The 22,152-nt window shown below is 35.3% G+C and overlaps 5 protein-coding genes, 1 non-coding gene and 2 pseudogenes across 6 annotated transcripts; 2 read left to right on the top strand and 6 right to left on the bottom strand.

Moving 5' to 3' along the window:
- The first annotated feature begins 3,187 nt into the window (after window positions 1-3,187).
- On the top strand, window positions 3,188-3,701 carry LOC107490111 (60S ribosomal protein L4-1-like; annotated as a pseudogene).
- A 2,507-nt stretch (window positions 3,702-6,208) lies between these two features.
- On the bottom strand, window positions 6,209-6,280 carry TRNAR-UCU (transfer RNA arginine (anticodon UCU)). The gene has a single exon. It is a non-coding gene; the product is annotated as a tRNA-Arg (tRNA).
- Window positions 6,281-6,772: 492 nt separating this feature from the next.
- Window positions 6,773-8,262, bottom strand: LOC127747784 (ATP synthase subunit a, chloroplastic). Its single transcript, XM_052262450.1, has one exon. The coding sequence runs from the start codon at window positions 8,085-8,087 to the stop codon at window positions 7,344-7,346; it is 744 nt and encodes a 247-aa protein (XP_052118410.1). The 5' UTR covers window positions 8,088-8,262; the 3' UTR covers window positions 6,773-7,343.
- A 19-nt stretch (window positions 8,263-8,281) lies between these two features.
- LOC127747785 (DNA-directed RNA polymerase subunit alpha-like) lies at window positions 8,282-9,023 on the bottom strand (annotated as a pseudogene).
- On the bottom strand, window positions 8,992-10,279 carry LOC127747786 (30S ribosomal protein S11, chloroplastic-like). The gene has a single exon (XM_052262451.1). The coding sequence runs from the start codon at window positions 9,489-9,491 to the stop codon at window positions 9,075-9,077; it is 417 nt and encodes a 138-aa protein (XP_052118411.1). The 5' UTR covers window positions 9,492-10,279; the 3' UTR covers window positions 8,992-9,074.
- On the top strand, window positions 9,556-11,102 carry LOC127747660 (ribulose bisphosphate carboxylase large chain-like). Its single transcript, XM_052261791.1, has 2 exons — window positions 9,556-9,574; window positions 10,234-11,102. The coding sequence occupies exons 1-2, from the start codon at window positions 9,556-9,558 to the stop codon at window positions 10,638-10,640; spliced, it is 426 nt and encodes a 141-aa protein (XP_052117751.1). The 3' UTR covers window positions 10,641-11,102.
- A 567-nt stretch (window positions 11,103-11,669) lies between these two features.
- On the bottom strand, window positions 11,670-11,966 carry LOC127747659 (ribulose bisphosphate carboxylase large chain-like). Its single transcript, XM_052261790.1, has one exon. It carries the CDS (start codon window positions 11,964-11,966, stop codon window positions 11,685-11,687), a length of 282 nt encoding a protein of 93 aa, XP_052117750.1. The 3' UTR covers window positions 11,670-11,684.
- Window positions 11,967-14,391: 2,425 nt separating this feature from the next.
- On the bottom strand, window positions 14,392-16,101 carry LOC107490122 (lupeol synthase-like). The gene is made up of 5 exons (XM_016110887.3): window positions 15,983-16,101; window positions 15,707-15,884; window positions 15,271-15,351; window positions 15,093-15,176; window positions 14,392-14,956 (listed from the first exon to the last, which is right to left on the bottom strand). Exons 1-5 carry the CDS (start codon window positions 16,099-16,101, stop codon window positions 14,846-14,848), a joined length of 573 nt encoding a protein of 190 aa, XP_015966373.1. The 3' UTR covers window positions 14,392-14,845.
- Window positions 16,102-22,152: the final 6,051 nt, after the last annotated feature.

Genomic DNA, 22,152 nt, shown 5'->3' with positions numbered 1-22,152 from the left:
AAAATTTAGGAGTAGAGTACTGTGAGGATTAAGAAAGAGTAGGGATAGAATGACCTTCTTTCTTTTGATATTAGTTCGGTAATAACATTGAGACCTTTGTTGTGTAATGAAGAACAAGAAAATGACATCTCTGATGAGATTGCTGATGTGTTCTTTTAAGCACATGAATAGGACAAATTTGGGTACTGAATGTGAGTGATCCTAATCGAAGAGAATATAGAACTATTGAAAGCCAACTGTAAAAGTGCATCAAGTTGTTCCAGCTTAATAAGAAATCATCCATATGTTTTGCATTGATACACATCTAGGCTACTAAGTTGATATGTTTTTAAAGTAATCTTGCTAGCATAATTAAGGTGTTAGGAGTCAGATTCACTTAAATCTTGTAACCAAATTATTATTATTATCTTTGTATATGGGAAGAGAAGAGAGATAGATAGATATATATCATTAGTTTAATTTCACATTATATTAATTAAAATAACATAATAGAAAGTTTAATTAGGTGATTAATTATTTATACTTTCTAAAATTTATATTTTTTATTGTACTCATAATTATATTTTTATTAGAATTTGGGCCTGTTTTGAACATACATATATTTTATGTTTCTACACAATGAACACACACATTATACACGCTTGGATTTTCAATCCAAAACTATAATGTTAGTTATCATCAAATTATTATTTTTATTTTTTCAAACTCAACATATTTTCTAAAAAAAAATAAAAAATAAAAAATAAACAGATCAACTCGTTTAATATGTTGGGTTAGCTATAAATGTTCTAACCCATAAACAAAGAAAAATTACACAAGCCAATCCAAGGGCTGTGTATAGCTGGTTTGAGAAGAAGGAAAGGGAAGTTGATGAATTTTGTTAATGATGCAAAGTTCATAGAGAGTAAGAATTTTGGTGGTTTGAAAGAATGGAATTTTGTGTTTTTTTTAATATAGTTTTGGTGAAGTTATAGGAAGGGTGCTCAAGTCTTTTGTGCCAAAGATCAAGGGAGATTGTTTTATTGGTTTTTGGAGCTGAGTTGGTTGGTGATTTGTTGCTGATTTTGTTTGCATTTAGTGTATCAGATACACATGTATGGGAGTGATGTGAATTGGGACTAACATTAGCATTAATGTTGTTAGAATTGGAGTTGTCATTGACACCATCCGAATTGACATTTGTAAGAACAGCAAAAAATTTATTTGCAGTGGCCTTGCTATTTGGATTCATCAAATTTATATAAACCATTTCTAAAATTGACTTGGAGTAGAATCTTCTTGAATTCTTGACATTTTACAACACATAGATAAAACCAAAATTCAAAAAATACTCTATTGTCTAATACAAACTTTGAGACACTCACTAAGTTCTTTGAGATTATTGGTACATAAAGCAAATTCTGACGTTTGAAAATTTTGTTTATTATAGAGCATGCATATGATAAACCTTTCAATATTAGCAATATTCATACATTTTTCATTATCTCCAAAAACTTGTTCGGGTCTTTCATACTTTGAGTTGTTGATTAGGTTCATTTGATCAAAAGTGATGTGGTGTAAGGCTCTTGAGTCTGGATACAACCCTTGGTTAGAGCCACTGTCGGTTGCAAGCAAAGCTTGAGAAGGGCTGTGATTGGGTCTACTTGGTTGCTGGATTGGTTGATATGAAGGTTGAGAGTGCCGAGTTTGCTGGTGAAAGCCAACATTTGGTGGAGGGGACCATTATTGGAATTTTGCAATTGAGGATTTTAGTAGTTTTGGTTGAACCGATGAAAGCACTGTCAGGCTGTGTGCCTTATCCTACCATATAATTAGTATTGAGATCTGCTTCCTTGCCAGCTTGTTAAACTTGGCTATTATTCAATTGTTTTTGTACCTTGCTTCTTGATTATCTTTAATTGAGCCTTTAGCATTCTTATTTTTTATTTGAATTTGACTGCGAAATATTCCTCCAGTGCTTCCCAAATTTTGTGTGCATATCCATACTCTACTTAGGGATGCACACAAATTGGATCCGATCCGGTCCGCATACTTGCATATCAGATCGGATATCGGATATATATCCGCATAATTAAAAAAATTGTTTTAAGGCCCTTTTTTGCTCTAGAAAATCTATTTTTTCACCTGTTTAAGCCTATTTACTCCTAAAATATTATCAATAAAAATTCACTTGAATAAAAAAAGAAAAATAATAACACAAGATCTAAGTTTAATTATTCTAAGTTAAAGTACAACATAAAAGATTAAAAACAAGATATCATAAAATTCATAAAATAACACACTAAAATTCATTTCACATTAGGGTTTACTTTCTTAAACCATGCTATTTATATGCGACATGCGGATCTACGGATACACTACAAGAAAATAGGCCTATGGCCACGCTTTTTTCTTACCACACTTTTATGGGGTGGCAGTTGATTAGAGATTTTGTCGTGTTTTTTTTGCTACGCTTAAAAAATGTGGCGAAAGGGGTTTATGGCCACGCTTTTATGAAGGTGGCAATTGATTCGAGATTTGGCCACGCTTTTTTGCCTCGCTTCAAAAGCGTGGCCATAGAGGGTAACAGGGATGCTTTTAAAGCGTTGCAACATAGTTTTGTTACAGTGACATTTTAAAAGCGTGGCCATTTCCTTTAACTTTTTTGGCACGCTTAAAAAATGTGGCCAAAAGATTTAAGAAAACAAAGTTCAAATTAGTTTCGAAACTCTTTCAATTTACATGAAAACCTCTTGGCCGTTCCTAAACACTAAAACACTAGCAAATAACCCTAAACACCAGTGACGGCAAAGAACCCCAGCACTCCAAAGAACATCGCCCGCGTTCACAATGCCTCCGTCGGTGCTCCCTCTTCTGGCACTCCCACCATCCCTGGTCCCTCCGCCGACACTCCCTCTTTTCGTTGGTGACTCCCTCTGGCAGTGACTCAGACAGTCCCTCGCAAACCCTCCATCGAAGCTCGCTTCGCCGCCACTCCCTTCCGTTGCGGCAAACCCCTAACCCCTTCCGTCGTTGCTCCCTTCTATCACAATGCCCTCGTCAGCGCTCTCTCTTCTGACACTCCCACCATCCACTTCTACATCCAACAGAGACTTTTCTTGGTGAGTTTAGCTCCTTTATAGTTCTTTTTTTCCCTTTCCCTTAATTTTTTTGTGGAATTTGGTGGTCGAGATTGTTTGTTGGGGGGATGAGGAACCGCTTCTACATTTTCCCGCAAGGGACCTCTGATCGTGTATGGAACTGAAGGCGTGAAGGCCGTTAAGGCTTTCAGGAACATTCCCGGCGTGGAGGTCACAAATTTGGAGAGGCTGAACCTTCTAAAGTTCGCTCCCAGTGGTCACCTCGGCAGGTTCGTGATTTGGACCAAGTCAGCGTTCGAGAAACTTGATTCGATCTATGGAACCTTCCAGAAGGCATCAGAGAAAAAGAAGGGTTACATTCTTTCAAGGTCAAAGATGGTGAATGCTGACCTGGCTAGGATTATTAACTCTGATAAAGTTCAGTCTATTGTGAGGCCCATTAAGAAGGAGATCAAGAGGGCCACTCTCAAGAAAAACCCTCTCAAGAATTTGAATGTGATGCTGAGGTTGAATCCTTATGCTAAGGCTACTAAGAGAATGGCCCTTCTCGCTGAGGCACAGCGTGTTAAGACTAAGAAGGAGAAACTCGACAAGAAGTGCAGCACTGTTTTCAAGGTATGATTCTCTGTCTTATTCTGCATTCATATCCATATTGCCAGTGATAGTTTTGTTTTCAACTATTTAGGTGTAGGGTTTGATTGTATGATTAGTTGCACTGTACTTTAATGAGTTGGTAAGTTATTCTGTGTTCTTTAAATTTGGGCTGCATTATTTTTTGAAACCTTTAAATTTGTGCTGCATTATTGCACTGCTATGTGTTTGATTTAAATAGAGCTTGTAATCATTTGCATTGTTATTCGAACTCGAGATTTATTTTGTATTTAAATATTAGTTTTTTAATGTATAAAATAATTATAGCAAAAATTGTATGTCTTGATTTATTTTGTAATAAAAATTGCATATTATATTTATAGATTTGGAAATAAAAAAGGACTGAAAATTTATATTGTGCAGGGTACAGCAATGAAGATAAAGTCAGAAAAATAATTTTTTTTAATTTGACAAGGCTATTGCCACGCTTTTAAAGCGTGGCCGTATTTCTCGCTATTGCCACGCTTTAAAAGCGATGCCATATCTCACTATCGCCACGCTTTAAAAGCGTGGCCATATCTCTCTATCGGCACGCTTCAAAAGCGTGGCCAGATCTCTCGCATACGGCAACGCTTTTAAGCGTGGCAATCTGTAAAAAGCGTGGCAATAAGTCAACAAAAGCATGGCGATAGAGCAACCGCCGCACTTGCAAACATGACCCTTTCAAAAGCGTGGCGTTAGCTCAAAAAGCGTGGCAAAAAGCTATCACCACGCTTTTTTCAGCTTTTCGCCACGCTTTAAAAACGTGGCAATAGAGCTGTTTTTTTGTAGTGTATATCACTGCCAAATCTGCAATCCGATCCTATTATAGTGTGGATCGCATCCAATCCGATCCGATGGCTCTGCAGATCGGATAATATCCGTAGAATTCGGATCAGATGCGGATAATTACTACGGATATGTGGATATTATCCGATCCATATGCAGCCCTAACTCTACTACCTTGTTCATGAATATTGCGTTCATGGCAAAAAGCATCCAAGCTTCCAAGTATTCATCTCGTTGTTCCCACTAGGGGTAGAAATGAGTCAAGACATCTCGAGCTCGACTCGTTAATAGCTCGATAAGTTGAAGTCGTGAGCTGGTGGGGCGAACTTGAGTTTGGAATTGAGCTCATAAATTATTATTTAAAATTTTATATTTATTTTTTATATATAATTTTGATGTTGGACATAAATAAAAAATTTATAATTTATTGATAGATAGAGAATATATAAAATTGATCTTTTTAAAAAATTTTAAAATATATAAATTATAATTTATTGATATAGAATTATAGATTATGTTCTTATTATTTGAGCCAGCTCGTGAGCTTTCAGTGGGCCAAGTTTGAGCTTAAGAAATAGACTCGATTATTAATGAGTCGAGCCGTGAGCCAAGCTCAATTTTCGTGAGCCGAGTTTGAACTTGGTCTAACTTTACTCAACTCAGTTCACTTCCCGCCCTAGTTCCCACTCTTTGAATTCTCGAGACACTTTACCTTCATTCTATATTTAATAGTGCAATAACATGATTTTGTTGCTTGTTAGCTTTGATACACGGGAGTGCTTGACGCTTCTACGCCTTGAAATTATTCTCATCCAATTTAATTGTTGCTGGAAAATTTGCTATTGAAGTTATTGAAATTGCTGATTGTAGTTGAAAAGCTTGATTCGCCTAATTCTGCCAAGCGGAAAAAGTTGAGTGTTTCATGGATCAAAACCGAAGTTCTGATACGATACCATGTAAGGTATCAATAACTTGGTTCTTAGAAAAAGAAAAAGAAAGATAGAGAGAAAAAGAAGAGAGAGCATAAAGAAAATAACGAGTATTCTACATTGTGATTACCATTAAAAAGTTGGCTACAAGATGTTACGAGGTTGATATTTATAGTAGCTGAAATAAGTGTAGAGAATGTGATGGTATAAATTGGCTAGAGATATAACTAAGACTGAGGTGGCATAATAACTTGCTGATTAGGAAAAGTTCTATATTCACTACACTAGCAGTTGCATCATATATGGGGTAAGATTAATGAAACTTCATAATCTTTGTATATTTTAGGGGAAAAAATGTCCATGCCATTTTCTTTAGCTAGTGTTGGGTTTAGTCAATGATTCCTTGCTAGTCATTCTGAAATTAAATAACTTCGGAAGTTTGTTCATGATGTTTGGTAGCAAACTATTAGCACTGTATATTTCAAAGATTGTGTTGTCTTTGTTTCAGCATTCAACTTTCAAATTAAAATTTAGATTATTATTCTGATTCTTTCATATTTAATATCTTTTCTTTGAATAAATAATATAATAAATTAATTATATTAGATATTCTATATTTATATTAATTCTCAAAGGATAAGTGGTTCTTGTTCAATTCAAATCATTCAAAATCTTTTTTTTTATCTTTTATTTTTAGTTTTTAGAAATATAGAAATTCTATTTAGAGTTATATTTTTATATTATAAATATAAAAATATTAAATACATAATGCAAATTATTTGCGTCCAATAGGATTTGAACCTATACCAAAGGTTTAGAAGACCTCTGTCCTATCCATTAGACAATGGACGCTTTTCTTTTTTTCTTCTAACTTTTCACTAAATTCAATTTAGTGAAAAGTTAGAAGAAAAAATGGAATAATATCTACAAATACTAATATATAATATATAGATATATATACTATATATATAAATATATATAATATAATGAATATTATATTCAATAATCTTGAATTCAAATTGGAAAATTGAATATTGTATTAATTGATAAAATTGAATAAAATAACTAAAAACAAAATACAGAAATGATAAAAAATTTACTAAAAAAATGTATTTATTTTATTCCACATTTTATTCTAATCTAAAAAAAAGAGAAAGATTCTAATCTATTAGTCTTAGGTTTTTGCTAGCCCTTTTCTTCTTTTTGATTATATCCTCGTTTATATCCATATGGTATAATCAATCTAAAAAAATTCGTTCGACCGAAGAACTGAATCTTTGCAACGAAATATTGAAATTTGAGTGATCTAAATGGAATTTTTATTTATTGTTGAATTGAATATGAATGAAATACAAATACGTTCTAGTTTTATGTAATATCCATTTTAATCACATGTCGTAAACGGAAATATCCTACAAAGTTCAAAGTTAAAGTTCTTAATATTTACATTTACAACATTAATAGACTCTAATCAAATAATATTCAAATTAGATCTATATTATAATGTAAAAAAAATATTTATGTTATAGATTGAATGAACAAAATAAAATACAACAAAAACAATACCAAAAAGTTATTGAAAAAAATTGAAAACAAAGATTCTTTTTAGTTTAGTAAAAAAAAAATAGGAAAAACATCTTTTAAATAATGAATCTTTTTCCTATTTTTTTTTACAGCTCTCAAGTAATCTTTTCTATTTTTTTACCAAATCATATATTTATTTATACTTTGATTGCATTTAATTTAACCCCGTATTTATGAATATTCAATTAATAGAATCAGAATTCAAAACTTATTTGTTTATCTTTTATGTATTTTTGTTACCTAAGTATATTATCTTTAGCCGCACATATATTGTGGCGAGTCAAACTAAACTAGAAACTAATAAAAAAGACTATTTCCTAAATTTGTTAAGTTAATGATGGCCTTCCATGGATTCACCTATATAAGCCGCAGCTAAAGTAGCAAAAATAAGGGCTTGAATACCGCTTGTAAATAATCCAAGGAACATGACAGGTATAGGAACTACTAAGGGTACTAAAGAAACAAGAACAACAACTACTAATTCATCAGCTAATATATTTCCGAAAAGTCGAAAGCTAAGCGACAGGGGTTTTGTGAAATCTTCTAAGATGTTAATTGGTAGAAGGATTGGAGTTGGTTGGATGTATTTACCAAAATAAGCTAATCCCTTTTTCGAAAGACCCGCATAGAAATATGCTACTGATGTAAGTAAAGCTAATGCAACAGTAGTATTTATATCATTTGTGGGTGCAGCTAACTCCCCATGAGGTAACTGTATTATTTTCCAAGGCAAAAGAGCCCCCGACCAATTTGAAACAAAAATAAATAAGAACATAGTTCCAACAAAGGGAACCCACGGACCATATTCTTCCCCAATCTGAGTTTTACTTACATCTCGAATGAATTCGAGGACATATTCAAAGAAATTCTGACCAAAAGTGGGAATGGTTTGCGGATTTCTAACAACTAAAATGGCTGAAACCAATAAGATAGCAATTACGACCCAAGAAGTTATAAGTACTTGGGCATGCACTTGGAACCCCCCTAATTGCCAATAGAGATGTTGACCTACTTCCACGGAAGATATCTCATATAATCTTTTTAATGTGTTGATGGAACATAATAGAATATTCATATTGCCCTCAAAATAAATAGAACTTGAAAGGAATTATTTTGATTCAATCATCTATTTTTTCAATTGTCTGTTAAATCTTTTATTTTGAATATCGACTAATCACTTAATATTTCTGGGTTTTTTGTTTTTTGCGCGATTTAGTAAATTAGTTATAGTAACCGATTCTATAAATCTATGAAGTTCTCAAGTTTTCTGCTCCCGCATGTAAAAAAGGAATAAATAGGTCAATCAAATTACGGGAGGCTTCATAAAGCGCTTCTTTAGGAGTTAAACTCCCATTTGTCCATATTTCGAGAAAGAGTATTTCTTGTTTTTCATTCCCATTCACATAAGAATGAATACTATGATTTGCGTTTCGAACAGGCATGAATACTGCATCTATAGGATAACTTCCGTCTTGAAAGTTTTTTAGTCTTTTTATACAATATCCGCGATTCCTCTCGATTTGTAATCTAATACACAAATTAATGGGTTCTATTAGGTTAGCTATATGTTGCGTATTATCAACAATTTCCACAGAAGGTGGTAAAATGATGTCTTGAGCGGTTACATATCCGGGACCGTTGATACAAATAGATGCGTCTCGAGTCCCATACAGATTACTTCTCAATACTATTTCTTTCAAATTCATTAAAATTTCATGTACTGATTCTTGAATACCTACTATGGTCGAATATTCATGTGGTATTTTCTCAGATTTTGCACGTGTGATACATGTTCCCTCTATTTCTCCAAGCAAAACTCTTCGCATCGCAATGCCTATTGTATCAGCTTGGCCTTTCATAAGTGGAGACAGAATAAAGCGTCCATAATAAAGGCGCTTACTGTCTACTCTTGATTCAACACACTTCCACTGTAGTGTTCGAGTAGATACTCTAATTTTCTCTCGAACCATAGTAATCAATTCTTTTTTCAAATCCTTGAATTGTTTATTTCTCTTGTCTTGAAATTTATTCTATGTTTTCTATTTTTATCTTTTGTTTTACATTACACACGTCGTTTTTTAGGGGACCTACACCCATTATGTGGCATAGGGGTTACATCCCGTATAAAATTTAAGAGTATACCACTTCTACGAATAGCTCTTAATACCGCATCTCTTCCAAGACCGGGACCCTTTATCATGACTTCTGCTCGTTGCATGCCTTGATTCGCTACTGTTCGAATAACATTTCCTGCTGCGGTTTGGGCGGCAAATGGTGTTCCCCTTCGCGTACCTTTGAATCCACAAGTACCTGCGGAGGACCACGAAATTACCCGACCCCGTACATCGGTAACAGTGACAATGGTATTGTTGAAACTAGCTTGAACATGAATAACGCCCTTTGGTATTTTACGAGCATGTTTACGTGAACCAATACGTCCATTTTTACGCGAACCAATTTTGGGTATAGGTTTTGCCATATCTTATTATCTTTTTATTATTTCATAATTATTATCTCATAACCTAAAAGGAAGTCTGAGATGTATGGATATATTCATTTCATGTCAAAAAAACAGATGTTTTACTATATTTCTTTTTTTTAATTAGAAACTAGAATTAATATTCTCAAAATTGGCATTCTATTTGTGTTAATATACAACTAACAAAAATAGAATTTCCAATTTTAGATCCCCAAAATCTCTCTATCTAATATCTCTTTTTTATATTGTATTCTATTAGAATAGTTCTAATCTATATATATATAATCATTGATATATATTATATATATAAGAAAATTTCGAAATATTCGAAATAGAATTTCTATATTCATTCAATAATTTGAAATTTTCACATATTCAAAAATATTAATATATAATCAATATTACTATAAAATCATATCATATATAATAGAGAATATTATATAATTTCTAAGTTTTCATGTAAAAAAAAGTTTGAATTTCAATATCTATATCTTTTTTTATTTTTTTTTTTATTTGCGCACCCAGTCCTTTATAATTCAAAGCCCTCTCTTGTGGCTTTTGTGGAAATATTATCCTTATCCTTGTCTTTGTTTATGTCTTGGATTGGAACAAATTACTAGAATTCTACCTCGTCTACGGATCAATCTACATTTTTCACAAATTTTACGAACAGAGGCCCGTATTTTCATATTTATCATTCCTTCAACTTAATCTCGGATCCATTTTAATGGAAGAAAATAAGGTTTCCTTCAATTTTTAACTTCTATTCTAATCGTACCCCTCAAAAAAGATCGAAGCCGTGGGATTTATTTCACTCAGGATTGGGTTTCTCTACCAGGTGTTCTTCCCGTTGCTTCAGGGGGTATTCACGTTTGGCATATGCCTGCTCTGACCGAGATCTTTGGAGATGATTCCGTACTCCAATTCGGTGGTGGCACCTTAGGGCATCCTTGGGGAAATGCACCAGGTGCCGTAGCTAATCGAGTAGCTCTCGAAGCATGTGTACAGGCTCGGAATGAGGGTCGTGATCTTGCTCGTGAGGGTAATGAAATCATCCGTGAGGCGAGCAAATGGAGTCCTGAATTAGCTGCTGCTTGTGAAGTATGGAAGGGGATCAAATTTGAATTCCCAGCAATGGATACTTTGTAATCCGGTGGTTACTGTTCGTTCTAGATAATTGCAATTAAACTCGGCTCAATCTTCAAAAAAGGATTGAGCCGAAGACAAAGATACTTAATTTATTGCATAAACATAATATATCTTATTTTTCTTTTTTATTATATCCATAAAGTTCTATATTCTAATCGATTAGATATATCTTATCTATTAGATATATATTAGAGTCTAGAAATGTAGAGTATATAAATAAATGGATATGGAATAGTTAAATTGGAGTATTTCAATAAAGAGAAATAGAAAAAATTGAATTAATAATTTAATAATTTTTCTAAAAAATTAGAAAGAATAGTGACAAATATCAACTAGAATATATTTATTTATATAATAATAATAAAAACAAATTACTAAAAATATAATCAAATTCGATTTATATTAATATTTCATTTTTTTTTTTCGAATTTGAATTCATTTGTTTTTCGCGATTCTATGTTTTCAACACTAATATTGACAACAGTATTGAAAACAAATATAATCCGATCGTGAAGAAATCGATCGATTTCTTCACGATCGGATTATATTTGTTTTCAATACTGTTGTCAATATTAGTGTTGAAAACATAGAATCGCGAAAAACAAATGAATTCAAATTCGAAAAAAAAAAATGAAATATTAATATAAATCGAATTTGATTATATTTTTAGTAATTTGTTTTTATTATTATTATATAAATAAATATATTCTAGTTGATATTTGTCACTATTCTTTCTAATTTTTTAGAAAAATTATTAAATTATTAATTCAATTTTTTCTATTTCTCTTTATTGAAATACTCCAATTTAACTATTCCATATCCATTTATTTATATACTCTACATTTCTAGACTCTAATATATATCTAATAGATAAGATATATCTAATCGATTAGAATATAGAACTTTATGGATATAATAAAAAAGAAAAATAAGATATATTATGTTTATGCAATAAATTAAGTATCTTTGTCTTCGGCTCAATCCTTTTTTGAAGATTGAGCCGAGTTTAATTGCAATTATCTAGAATGAACAGTAACCACCGGATTACAAAGTATCCATTGCTGGGAATTCAAATTTGATCGCCTTCCATACTTCACAAGCAGCAGCTAATTCAGGACTCCATTTGCTCACCTCACGGATGATTTCATTACCCTCACGAGCAAGATCACGACCCTCATTCCGAGCCTGTACACATGCTTCGAGAGCTACTCGATTAGCTACGGCACCTGGTGCATTTCCCCAAGGATGCCCTAAGGTTCCACCACCGAATTGGAGTACGGAATCATCTCCAAAGATCTCGGTCAGAGCAGGCATATGCCAATGCATCTTTGGCTACCTATGTCAAGAAATTGATTGTGAATTTGTGACGTTTTGTAATAATTATGTTGCGTTTTACTTTTCAAATCAACATAACTGTGTCATGCTCATTTTGTATTTGCTTATAAAGAAATAAATCCATTATCATCACATCTATAATCGGAAGTAGGATAAATAAAGCATGACCAAGAATTAATATCATAGTTGTCAGAACCATATCGGTAATCGAACCGGTCAGACTATTGGGTCACTGAGTCATTGGTTTAACTAGTGAGTTACTGGTTGAATCGGTTAATCCGGTCCCACATAAGTAACAATATTCCCACACTAAGTAACAATATTCTCAATCCCCTTTATTCTATTCTCTGACTAATAATATTTCCACACTAATATTCTTCTGTTTCCACAGTATCAAATCTGCAACTGCAATAAACAAAGCAATGACATTGATTCCATAACATAGATTCAAAGTCAATGATGTCAATTTACTTTCTTTTCTTTTGGCTTTCTCACTTGAAAAGCAAATGATATCACCACACCCCATAGTTCCACTATCAAAGAGTACTCAATGAACATAAACAACACCAAATTGTGATATTGAATAAGCATTTATCACATTCAAAGTTCACAAGATCTGTCCACGAAATTCAAATTTCAACTCTCAATGACCAATCTCCTTTAGATAATTTCTGTCACAAAGATTTGCATCACAAGCAAAATTAAAAATTCAACAAAGGAAAGATCTAAACAAAACTAACCAGTCTTAGCTATAATGGGCTCAAAAACAAGCTTAGCTTCAGTAAGATACTCCACAAATACATCAGTTTCTTTCTTCTCCTTGTTACCATCATCAAGCAGAGTTCTAGCCTTATCAATTGCAGAATTTACCAGCTCTTTATCCGCAGGATAAAGCTTAGAAGTTAGAACCGATTAAGGCTTTCTCCATGTCATAAACATAATCTTCCAAAGCAAGTATTGAAAAAAAATAAGTTCACTAACTACTAAGAATAATGCACTAACTACTAAGAATAATATACAATAGCAACCAACATATATAACACTATAACAGATAATCAAGAATCAACAATCTAACAACAATGGATAATCAACAAACTGAACAGAAATAAAAAATAAATCAACAAACAAGAGAGATTAAACATAAAAACATATGTGAAAGTATTCATGTTTTCATCTGCCAACATACAGAAATCAAACATATGTGATTATGTGAACAATCAACAATCTCAAACAGAAACTAACATACATAATCAATCTACAATAATCAATTAATTCTAACTATCAGTATTAAATTATTGAAAATTTAATATCCGGAATAACTTCAAAAAATTAAAAATACATACCTGGGCTGGACCCTGGAGGGATGGAGGGACGAGCACTCGAGTAGAGAAGAGGGAGGCCGGAGGTGATGACTGACGACTGACGAGCAGGAGGCAGTAGGCGACGAGGCGGCGACTTGAATCTTCGATAGACCGTAGACGTGCTTCTTGGCAATGGTGAGTGGCGCACTAGTGTGGTTGCGCACTAGTGGACGTGCTTCTTGAATCTTAGTCTAATATTACATTAGACATTGGAAATAATCAAATAGGAATATGGATTCAAAAATATTATATATCATAGAACCAATAACATATATAATATTAAAAAAATATGCAAAAAAATTATATAATATAAAATTAATTACAAAAATATATCGATAGAGAATATATTTTAAAGTATAAAATTATGTGTGAACTTTTTTATTAATAAAGTGGTTGATTCTTCGTAAGTATCATAAAATTCATCGATAATAGAATCTGTGTGTCAAATCTTTCAGCAATTTTCTTCTCAATGTAATTAAAAGATAATTAACAAAAAATTCACCTTTTATTTTATTTTTGAATTATTTTTCATAATATTCATAGCCGAAAAAGATCTTTCAGTTGTAATAATTGATATAGAGAAAATTAAGACCAAACGAATAATAAAGGACGATCATAAGAAGAAAAAGAATCTATTTTATGAGATTTGAAAAATTTTATTTAATTAAAAAATATTAGTAATAATATTTTTTTCATATTTTTTTAATATTGTTATTACTTACTTTTTAGATATTAAAGATCATTAATATTTAAGTTGAATTAGACTTTTATTTATACTAAACTAAATATTAAATATATTTTTACAAAATTAAATCATACTTAATAACTTATTAATATTAATTAAAAAAAAAAAAACTGGGAGCCTCCACTCGCCCCTATGTCCATCCCTATAATCAAATACAACGTTTACATTAAAAATGATACATCTTTACCATTTGTAAAATGACTATGGAATCAATAAGAGAAAATTGAAAATATTCTTATAAGTTATGCTTACATTATCTCAGATAAGACAATTTGTATGAAAAATAAAAAACATACGAAACACAGTTTACTTGTTGTAGACAGGCAAGCATATTATTCATGATAATCATACAAGGTAACATTGTTAATCATACTATAGATGGTAGCTATAGCACATAAATAAGATCACAACCTTTGATGGATGTGGTCTTCATGCTTACAAAACTCTGGCGATTCTCTCCTAGAAACCATCTTCAACACTAATTCTCACTCGGAGAAAAAAAAGTAGGATGACTAATTAAAGTACGACCAATTAAATAAAATATTTATATAAATTCTGCTTACATTATTAAAGAACAAGATGCATTATGTTTGCGGAAAGACAACTTGTATCAAAGCCAAACAAATACATACGAAATACGAAACACATTTTACATATTGTACACAAACAACCATATTATTATGATAAAAGCAACTTAAAAAAGTGTAGGAGTGAATTCGAGAATTCGATAACTTTGGTAATTAAATTATTATGGATGCAGTGGTTCATGTATGCAAAACTCTGCTGCGATATTCTCCCAAAGCCCAAATAGGAAATATCATTCGATACGATGCATAGTTCAAGAAGCAGTTCCTAAAAAATACTCCTGTGGCATCCTGTATATATGTATTTGAAAATTATTAAAATTATGTTGATGACTGATTAGTGAATGACACAAGTATATACATTGTTTTCTGCTAAATGCTAAGAAAATAAATATAAGGAGGACTAGTTAATTAATTAATTAATTACCGGTTGAGGGAAGTCTCCATCTTCCAGTTGTAAATTGATTAGTAACTTCATTCCACGGTGTATGGGTATTGGATCAATCTCAGCCTTTTTGACACAAATAATAAATAATAAATTCTCTATCTCAATATTATATTGTTTCATATTTTTCGTTCCAAATACGGCTTAAGATTTTACTTACTTGCCCTGCGCCGATAAGGGACAACAAAGCCCACGATGTTTGAACTATATTTGCACGGTTGCCTTCTAAATTTGTATACACCTATTTGATAAAGAAATTAACCATGTTATATGAGTACAATTCTAATATAATGAAAATGGTATATTGGATATCATGACATGATATCTGTGCAAATTGTTGTAGAGATGCACTTTTGTAGTGAGATCGAAAGTAATATAGAACTAGAGAGAAAACTTGCTATTCAAGAAAATTAGAATGAAAATATATCAATTAAGTGTGTATTGAATGAGAAGACGGGTTAAAGATATAATTATTTATATATTTTTTTTTAATTTATTTTTAGGAGAAGCACTTTCCTTTCAGTTTTCTTTTTATCTTCTTTTTATAGTATAATATAGTATAGATTATTCATAAGCAAAATAAAAATAATATATACCTTGTTTTGGCTTGACAAGTAACTTTCACCCCAACCACCATTAGGAAGTTGTTTTGACAACAAAAATTGACATGCTTTGCGCAATGCAGAACAGTTATGGTAATTCTTTCCAACGCCTTTTAGTCCTTCCACAGCAAACCATGTGCCATATGTATAACAAACCCCCCAACAACCATACCTGTATATGTATCATTGTGCTTATCATCTTTAATTACTTTGAATTCTTATAATTATATTTTTTTTATATAAAAAAGGGAAAAAATTGAACATCAATACCAAGAGCCATCAGGATTCTGTGTGCTTTCAATGAAATGGATAGACTTGGAAATTGATTGATCTATTTCCTTCCTTCTGTGATTTGGGTAAAGCTCTCTGAATATAACCAATCCCAGCATTGCTGATGCTGTGCACTCTACGTACCTATCAACTCATATTTGTTAAATTAGTACATGTAGGATATTAATTGTTCCAGAATTTTTCGGAAAAAGTTAAGATTTTTATTTAAATAAATATTTTATTTACTGAAATAAATAATTTTAAAATTTATTACAAAAATACGTCATTTATTCTTTTAGTTTAGTTAGGTATCTTTTAAAAATTGTATAATATTCAATTTTTTATTACAATAATTAAAAAAAGTAAAACAAACACATCTAAAAATTATGAATAGATTTAGTGGCTTTTTAAAATTAAATACACATCTAAAATACAAACTAAATAAATTGAAATAAATTTTTGTTTCAGATTTAATATATTCAATTATTAATATATTACAATTTAAATACACATCCAAAAATCAACTTAATTAAAATTCAAAATTTCGCTTTTAAAATTCTAAAATAAATATTAAACTATCTAATTATTAACTAATATCATACAAAATCCTGAAAGAGCAGTCACATTCACCGCACATCATAAACCCAGAAGCGCACGACGTCCATGGTTCATCATCTTCCGCCGCCGTTCATCCGCGCCACCTTCCTCCTCGGCGCTCATCCACAACGCCGCCTTCCTCTTCCTCGGCGCTCATCTTTGTCGCCGTCTTTCTCCTCCTAGTCGCCGTTCGTCCGCATCAGCGTCGCCCTTCGTTCGCGCCGAAAACATACCTACGGTGTGAATGGGTCTATGTTCATAGAGTTTTTCTTTACGCATTCTCTGACACCATTATTTTTCTTATTATTCTGTATAATATTTTTTTTATAATTAAAAATCGATTAAAATGGCCAGAAGAGATTCTCATATGTATTCAAATGTTAAATTATTTTTGCATGTGCAATTTCTATATTTTGAAAGTGTTTACGTTCTTCACTGAGTTTTGGATGTGTTTACGTGAGTTTTAGTTGTCTGCAAGAGAATATTATGTGAGTTTTTACTATTGTCTGATTGTTCTGTTCTCATACTTGTGTTGAGGATTAATTTGTTTTTATTGGTGATTTTTGTTGACTAGTAGTTATTTGGTGTGCAAACTTGTGATTTGGGTTATGTAAACGTATAATTTTGTATGTGTAATATTATAAATTTTGGGATGTGTAATAAGAATAAATTTGAAGCATCGTCTTCAAGTTCTTAAGGTGGGGTTATTACTACTACTACTAATCAGTGTTTTTGCTTGTTTGTACAGTATGTCCAACTTGTTAATTAGTCATTTATTGTGCATAAATTACACTTGGTTATAGCAGATAAATTTTTTTCCAAACGCTAACTAGATTGACTTGCAACACATCCAAAATAATATTCCATCTTTTAAATTAGTTCCTGCACACATCTAAAACTCATTCATTTGAACCAACGAACCTAATCCTTACAACTACTAAGTAATATAACATAAGTAAGGAACGTAAAAGAAGCGGTCCTATACAAGAAAATAAGATAAAAGAAAACCATGTTACAGAGAGAAGGAACGTAAAAGAAGGGAACAATAACTAACTATGAAGTAGGTAGGAATTTAGAGAAATTTTAGTTTTTTAAAATTTAAATTAATTTTACTTACCAATGTGTATCTAAAAAATAGGAATATGTTTTAATTAAAAAATAATTAAATAATATTAAAGGCTGACCAAAGGCTGAATTTTGTTGTACAAGTAGCATTTTTCTTACTCTTGTTTCGTTTACATTGTGTATTTTTTCTTACAAGTCTGTAAACAGATATGTGTATTTTTTAATTTTCTATACTATCCCCGTCGGGCTCTCGAGGATTATCCCTGCACCCCCAGACGTTTGGTTGGAGACTCCGTCAACGTGGAGCTTCCACCGTGTGCCCGGGGTTTCGTGAGGGTCTCCCGTGACCTCTACGAGAAAGTCGGCCATGGCCTGAGCTTTGATTGCATGTCTGGGCTCATACTGTAGGTCGTATTGAGATAGCTCGATTGTCCAGGTAATCATCCATCCTGCTAGGACGGGTTTTTGCAAAACTTGATGTATCGCTTGATCCGTTCCGACGACGACGCGGTGACCTTGGAAATACTGTCGTAGCCTTTTGGATGAGGTTAATAGCGCATACGCTAATTTTTCCAACTTATTGTATCTCAGCTCCACCCCTTGCAGTGCTCTGCTAACAAAATATACCGGCTGTTGGGTTTTCCCTTCTTCCTGTATTAAGACGGCCACCAAGGCTTCGTCGGTTACGGTTAGGTACAGATACAACGTCTCAGAGTCCTTGGGTTTGCCGAGAACTGAGGGTGTCGACAGTATTCTTTTGAAATGGTGGAATGCCTCTTTGCATGCCGGGATCCATTCGAACGCTATTCTTTTTTTCATCAAGTTGAAGAATGGAAGGGCCTTAGCTGCCGATGCACTGATGAAGTGGGATAGAGCAGTAAGCCTTCCGGCTAGCCTCTGTACATCCTTAACGCATCCTGGGCTCTTCATTTGCAGAATTACTTCACACTTCTCGAGGTTGGCCTCCACTCCTCTCTTAGTTATCATGAATCCCATGAACTTCCCGGCCTCCATGACAAAGGCACACTTGAGAGGGTTAAGTCTCATGTTGTGTCGCCAGAGGGACGCGAACACAATCTCCAGGTCACCTACCAGGTCTTCTGATTGGGTGGTTTTCACCAGGATGTCATCGATGTACACTTCTAGCAACCTCCCGATGACGATGCTGATCACCTTGTTCATCAGTCTTTGATAAGTGGTTCCTGCGTTCTTTAGTCTGAATAGCATTACCCTATAGCAATATGTGCCCCCTAGCATTATGAACGCCATTTTCTCCTCATCCGGCCTGTTCATCGGTATCTGGTTGTAACTAGAATATGCATCCATGAAACTCAGAAAACGGTACCCCGCGGCTGCGTCCACTAGAGTGTCAATGTTGGGGGGGGCGAAAAGAGTCTTTGGGGCATGCCTTGTTGAGGTCGGAGTAGTGCACACACATCATCCACTTCCCGTTGGCCTTCTTAACTAGGACTACGTTTGACAACCAAGTCGAATAGTCGAGTTCCCGGATGAACCCTGGTTCCAACAGGCTGGCCGTTTGCTTGGCCACCTCATCGGCTCTTTCTTGAGACATTTTTCTTCGTCTTTGGGGCACAGGCTTCGAATCTGCCTTTACGGCCAGGTGGTGTGACATGAAATGAGGTTCAATTCCCAGCATGTCAGCTGGTGTCTAGGCGAACCAATCTCCATTTGCTCGCACCATCTTCATCAAAGGTTCTTTCAAGTTGTGGGGGAGGATTTTATTCACAAAGGTGAACTTGTCCTCCGTATCGCCGAACCTAAACTTTTCTAGGTTTCCTTCGAGTTCTGGTCTTGGTTTGTCGTCAATTCTTGCATCCAAATCGGTCAGAAAGACCCCGGATGCCTCCTTCAACTTCTTCCTTAGGGAGAGGCTGGCATTGTCGCATGCGACTGCTGTTTCCAGATCTCCCCTTACGGACCCCACCGACCCATCGTCAGCTGCAAACTTCATTATCAGTAGCTTGGCACATATTACCGCTCCGAATTCATTGATCATTTTCCTCCCCAGGATAAGGTTATAAGCCGTGGAGTCTCTCAAAACAACAAACTCCGCTATTAAGGACCTCTTTCCTGGCCCTCCTCCTATGGAGATTGAAAGGGAGATTATTCCACAAGGCTTGATAAAATGATCCCCGGGCCAACTACTCTGTGCTGGTGAGTCCTTAAATCGGCTTCTCGGAGGCCCAGGGAATCAAACACGTTTTGGAACATGATGTTTGAGTCGGCTCCGATGTCGACGAGGATTCGCTTGACCAAACCGGTTCCAACTCTTGCTGTGATCGCCATGGGAGGGTTCTCCGGTAGGTCGGGAAACCATTGGTCCTCCGGTCCGAATGATATCGTCGGGACTCTCATGGGAGAGGGCCTCTAAGTAGCTGATGACATAGCCAGGACCTTAATGTCCTTCTTTTCTGTCGACCTAGACCTTGGTGCGTCATCCCTCCCGACTACGACATTCACGATGGTGAGGCCCCGGTCGTTGCCCTCTTTGAGCTCTTGCCTTGGTTTCACAGAGCGGCTCCTGTCGTTGCCAGATCGGTCGCGCTCTCACCTCCTTGATTCTCTTATGAGGTGAGAGAACTCTGCTAACTTACCTTCCTGGATCGCCTGCTCCAAAGCGTCCTTCAAGTCAAAACAATCATGGGTTTTATGGCCGAAGCCCTTGTGATAATCACAGTAGAAGTTCTTGTTCCCTCCAGTTTTATCCTTGAGCTGGTGAGGCTTCGACAAGATGCCTTTGTCGGCTATCTGCTGGTACACCTCAACAATCAGGGACGTTAGGGGGGTGTAGTTAGCAAACTTTCCTACCCGAGGGAACGACTTGAAGGTTTTAGGTAGCGCTCCGTCCTTGGAGTGCTCCTTAGACCTTTCCCCGTTACCGGGCTGACGAGCAGGGTGATAGGCGGGTTGACGTTTGTTGGCTGCCACCACTTGGCTGACCTCCTCATCGTTGATGTACTCTCTTGCCACATTTTAGATTTTCTGCATTGTTCACACAGGTTTGGTGGTGAGATGTTTCCTGAAGTCTTCATTCAACAGCCCGTTTGTCAGACAGAAACTGGCCACTGAGTCGGTCAGGCTGTCAATTTCCAAGCATTCATCATTGAACCTGTCCAAGTACTTCCTAGTCGGTTCACCACTTCTTTGTGTTACCCCCTAGCAAGTTGATTGGGTGCTTTGCTTTGGAAATGCGTGTGGTGAACTGAGCCAGAAAAGCGCGGGTTATGTTCGCAAAAGTTATCACAGAGCCTTGAGGGATGGCGTTAAACCAGCAGATTGCCGATCCCGCCAAGGTCACAGGGAAGGCACGACATCTCACCTTATCGCCCACACCTTTCAGGTTCATCCTAGCCTCGAAGGCCGTCAGGTGTTCCTAGGGGTCCTGGTTCCCGTCGTACCTCATGTCCGTTGGTTTGTCGAAGTGTTTCGGTAGCCGGACCTCGAGGATGGAGTGGTAAAAAGGGGTTGCCCCCATGATTACGGGTTGTCGCCACCTCATTGGTCTCTCCCTGCTATCTTCTCGGTTTTCTTCCTCTGTATGTCTCACTGGGGGTCGAGTGTAGATAATGGGGTCTTGCCGTCTCCTCGGCACTTCCCTACTTTCCCTCTGGCCTTTTGACTGGGATCATGGGGTCGGCGTGTGTCTGGAGCGGTCTCTCTGTGGGCTTCTTCCCCTGGTTTCCCCCCTCCTTGGAGGAGACCAGGAACGAGGTTGACTCGGAGCTGGCCGGTAGCACTCTCTGTTTGCTAGCTCCCACTCTAGATTCTGTACCCTGTGGCGCAGTTCCTGCATTATTCTCGCGCTGTCACTCCCCGTTCCCCCAAAGGGACGCCTTTCCTAGGAACGGGAGGGAAGCTCCTCTCGCCAGAGAGGGGATCTTGTGCATTCGCAGGAGGAAGCCAAGGAGGCTATCCTACTGGTTCGGTGGACTAAGTCTTCCACGCGTGTCCATTCAGGCAAGTCCCCACAGACGGCGCCAATGTTCGTTTGTCCGGGTGTCGAACGGGTCGGATGAAAGAAACGGGTGTGAGGGATGAAGGGAATCTGGATCCTGGGTTGATGGTGAATGGATGTACCTCCCAGGTTCGTGTCCTCGGATGGATGGTTGGAGCCTCACGAACTCCCAAGCTGTGGTGTTGGAAAAGAGGGGAGCCACCTGCAAAAAGGACTCTGACACTCAAGCCAGAATTCGTACAGATGACAGAGAAATGAGGGTGTAGTGATGTACCTCGGGGAGGGGGTAGGACCCTCCCCCTATATACTCTATACCTAGAGCGGTCCCACAGGAGCAAACTTGCCTTCAAGAAAGTTTTCTTTCCCCCAACTGTCAGGTGCTTTGCTGGAGGAGTGGAAGTGTCGGGTCGGCCTCCTAGTTCAGGCTCTTAAAGAATTCTAAAATGAAGAAACAGTGAAATTCATTTTCAAAAGATTAATTATTTTTTAAATTAATTTTTGAAATATTTTTTAATTAAATTTTTTTCAAAAA

The sequence above is a fragment of the Arachis duranensis genome, chromosome 5, assembly GCF_000817695.3.
Source record: "Arachis duranensis cultivar V14167 chromosome 5, aradu.V14167.gnm2.J7QH, whole genome shotgun sequence".
NCBI lineage: Eukaryota > Viridiplantae > Streptophyta > Magnoliopsida > Fabales > Fabaceae > Arachis > Arachis duranensis.
The sequence above is the reverse complement of the archived record's forward strand: the minus strand, read 5'-3'. Positions and strand labels throughout refer to the sequence as shown.

Coding starts and splice junctions, on each gene's coding strand:
- LOC127747784 (XM_052262450.1), bottom strand. CDS start 8,087: ATGAATATTCTATTATGTTCCATCAACACATTAAAAAGATTATATGAG.
- LOC127747786 (XM_052262451.1), bottom strand. CDS start 9,491: ATGGCAAAACCTATACCCAAAATTGGTTCGCGTAAAAATGGACGTATT.
- LOC127747659 (XM_052261790.1), bottom strand. CDS start 11,966: ATGCATTGGCATATGCCTGCTCTGACCGAGATCTTTGGAGATGATTCC.
- LOC107490122 (XM_016110887.3), bottom strand. CDS start 16,101: ATGCTGGGATTGGTTATATTCAGAGAGCTTTACCCAAATCACAGAAGG. Junction 15,885..15,982: donor CAGAATCCTGATGGCTCTTG/GTATTGATGTTC, acceptor ATACATATACAG/GTATGGTTGTTGGGGGGTTT. Junction 15,177..15,270: donor CCCTTATCGGCGCAGGGCAA/GTAAGTAAAATC, acceptor TGTGTCAAAAAG/GCTGAGATTGATCCAATACC.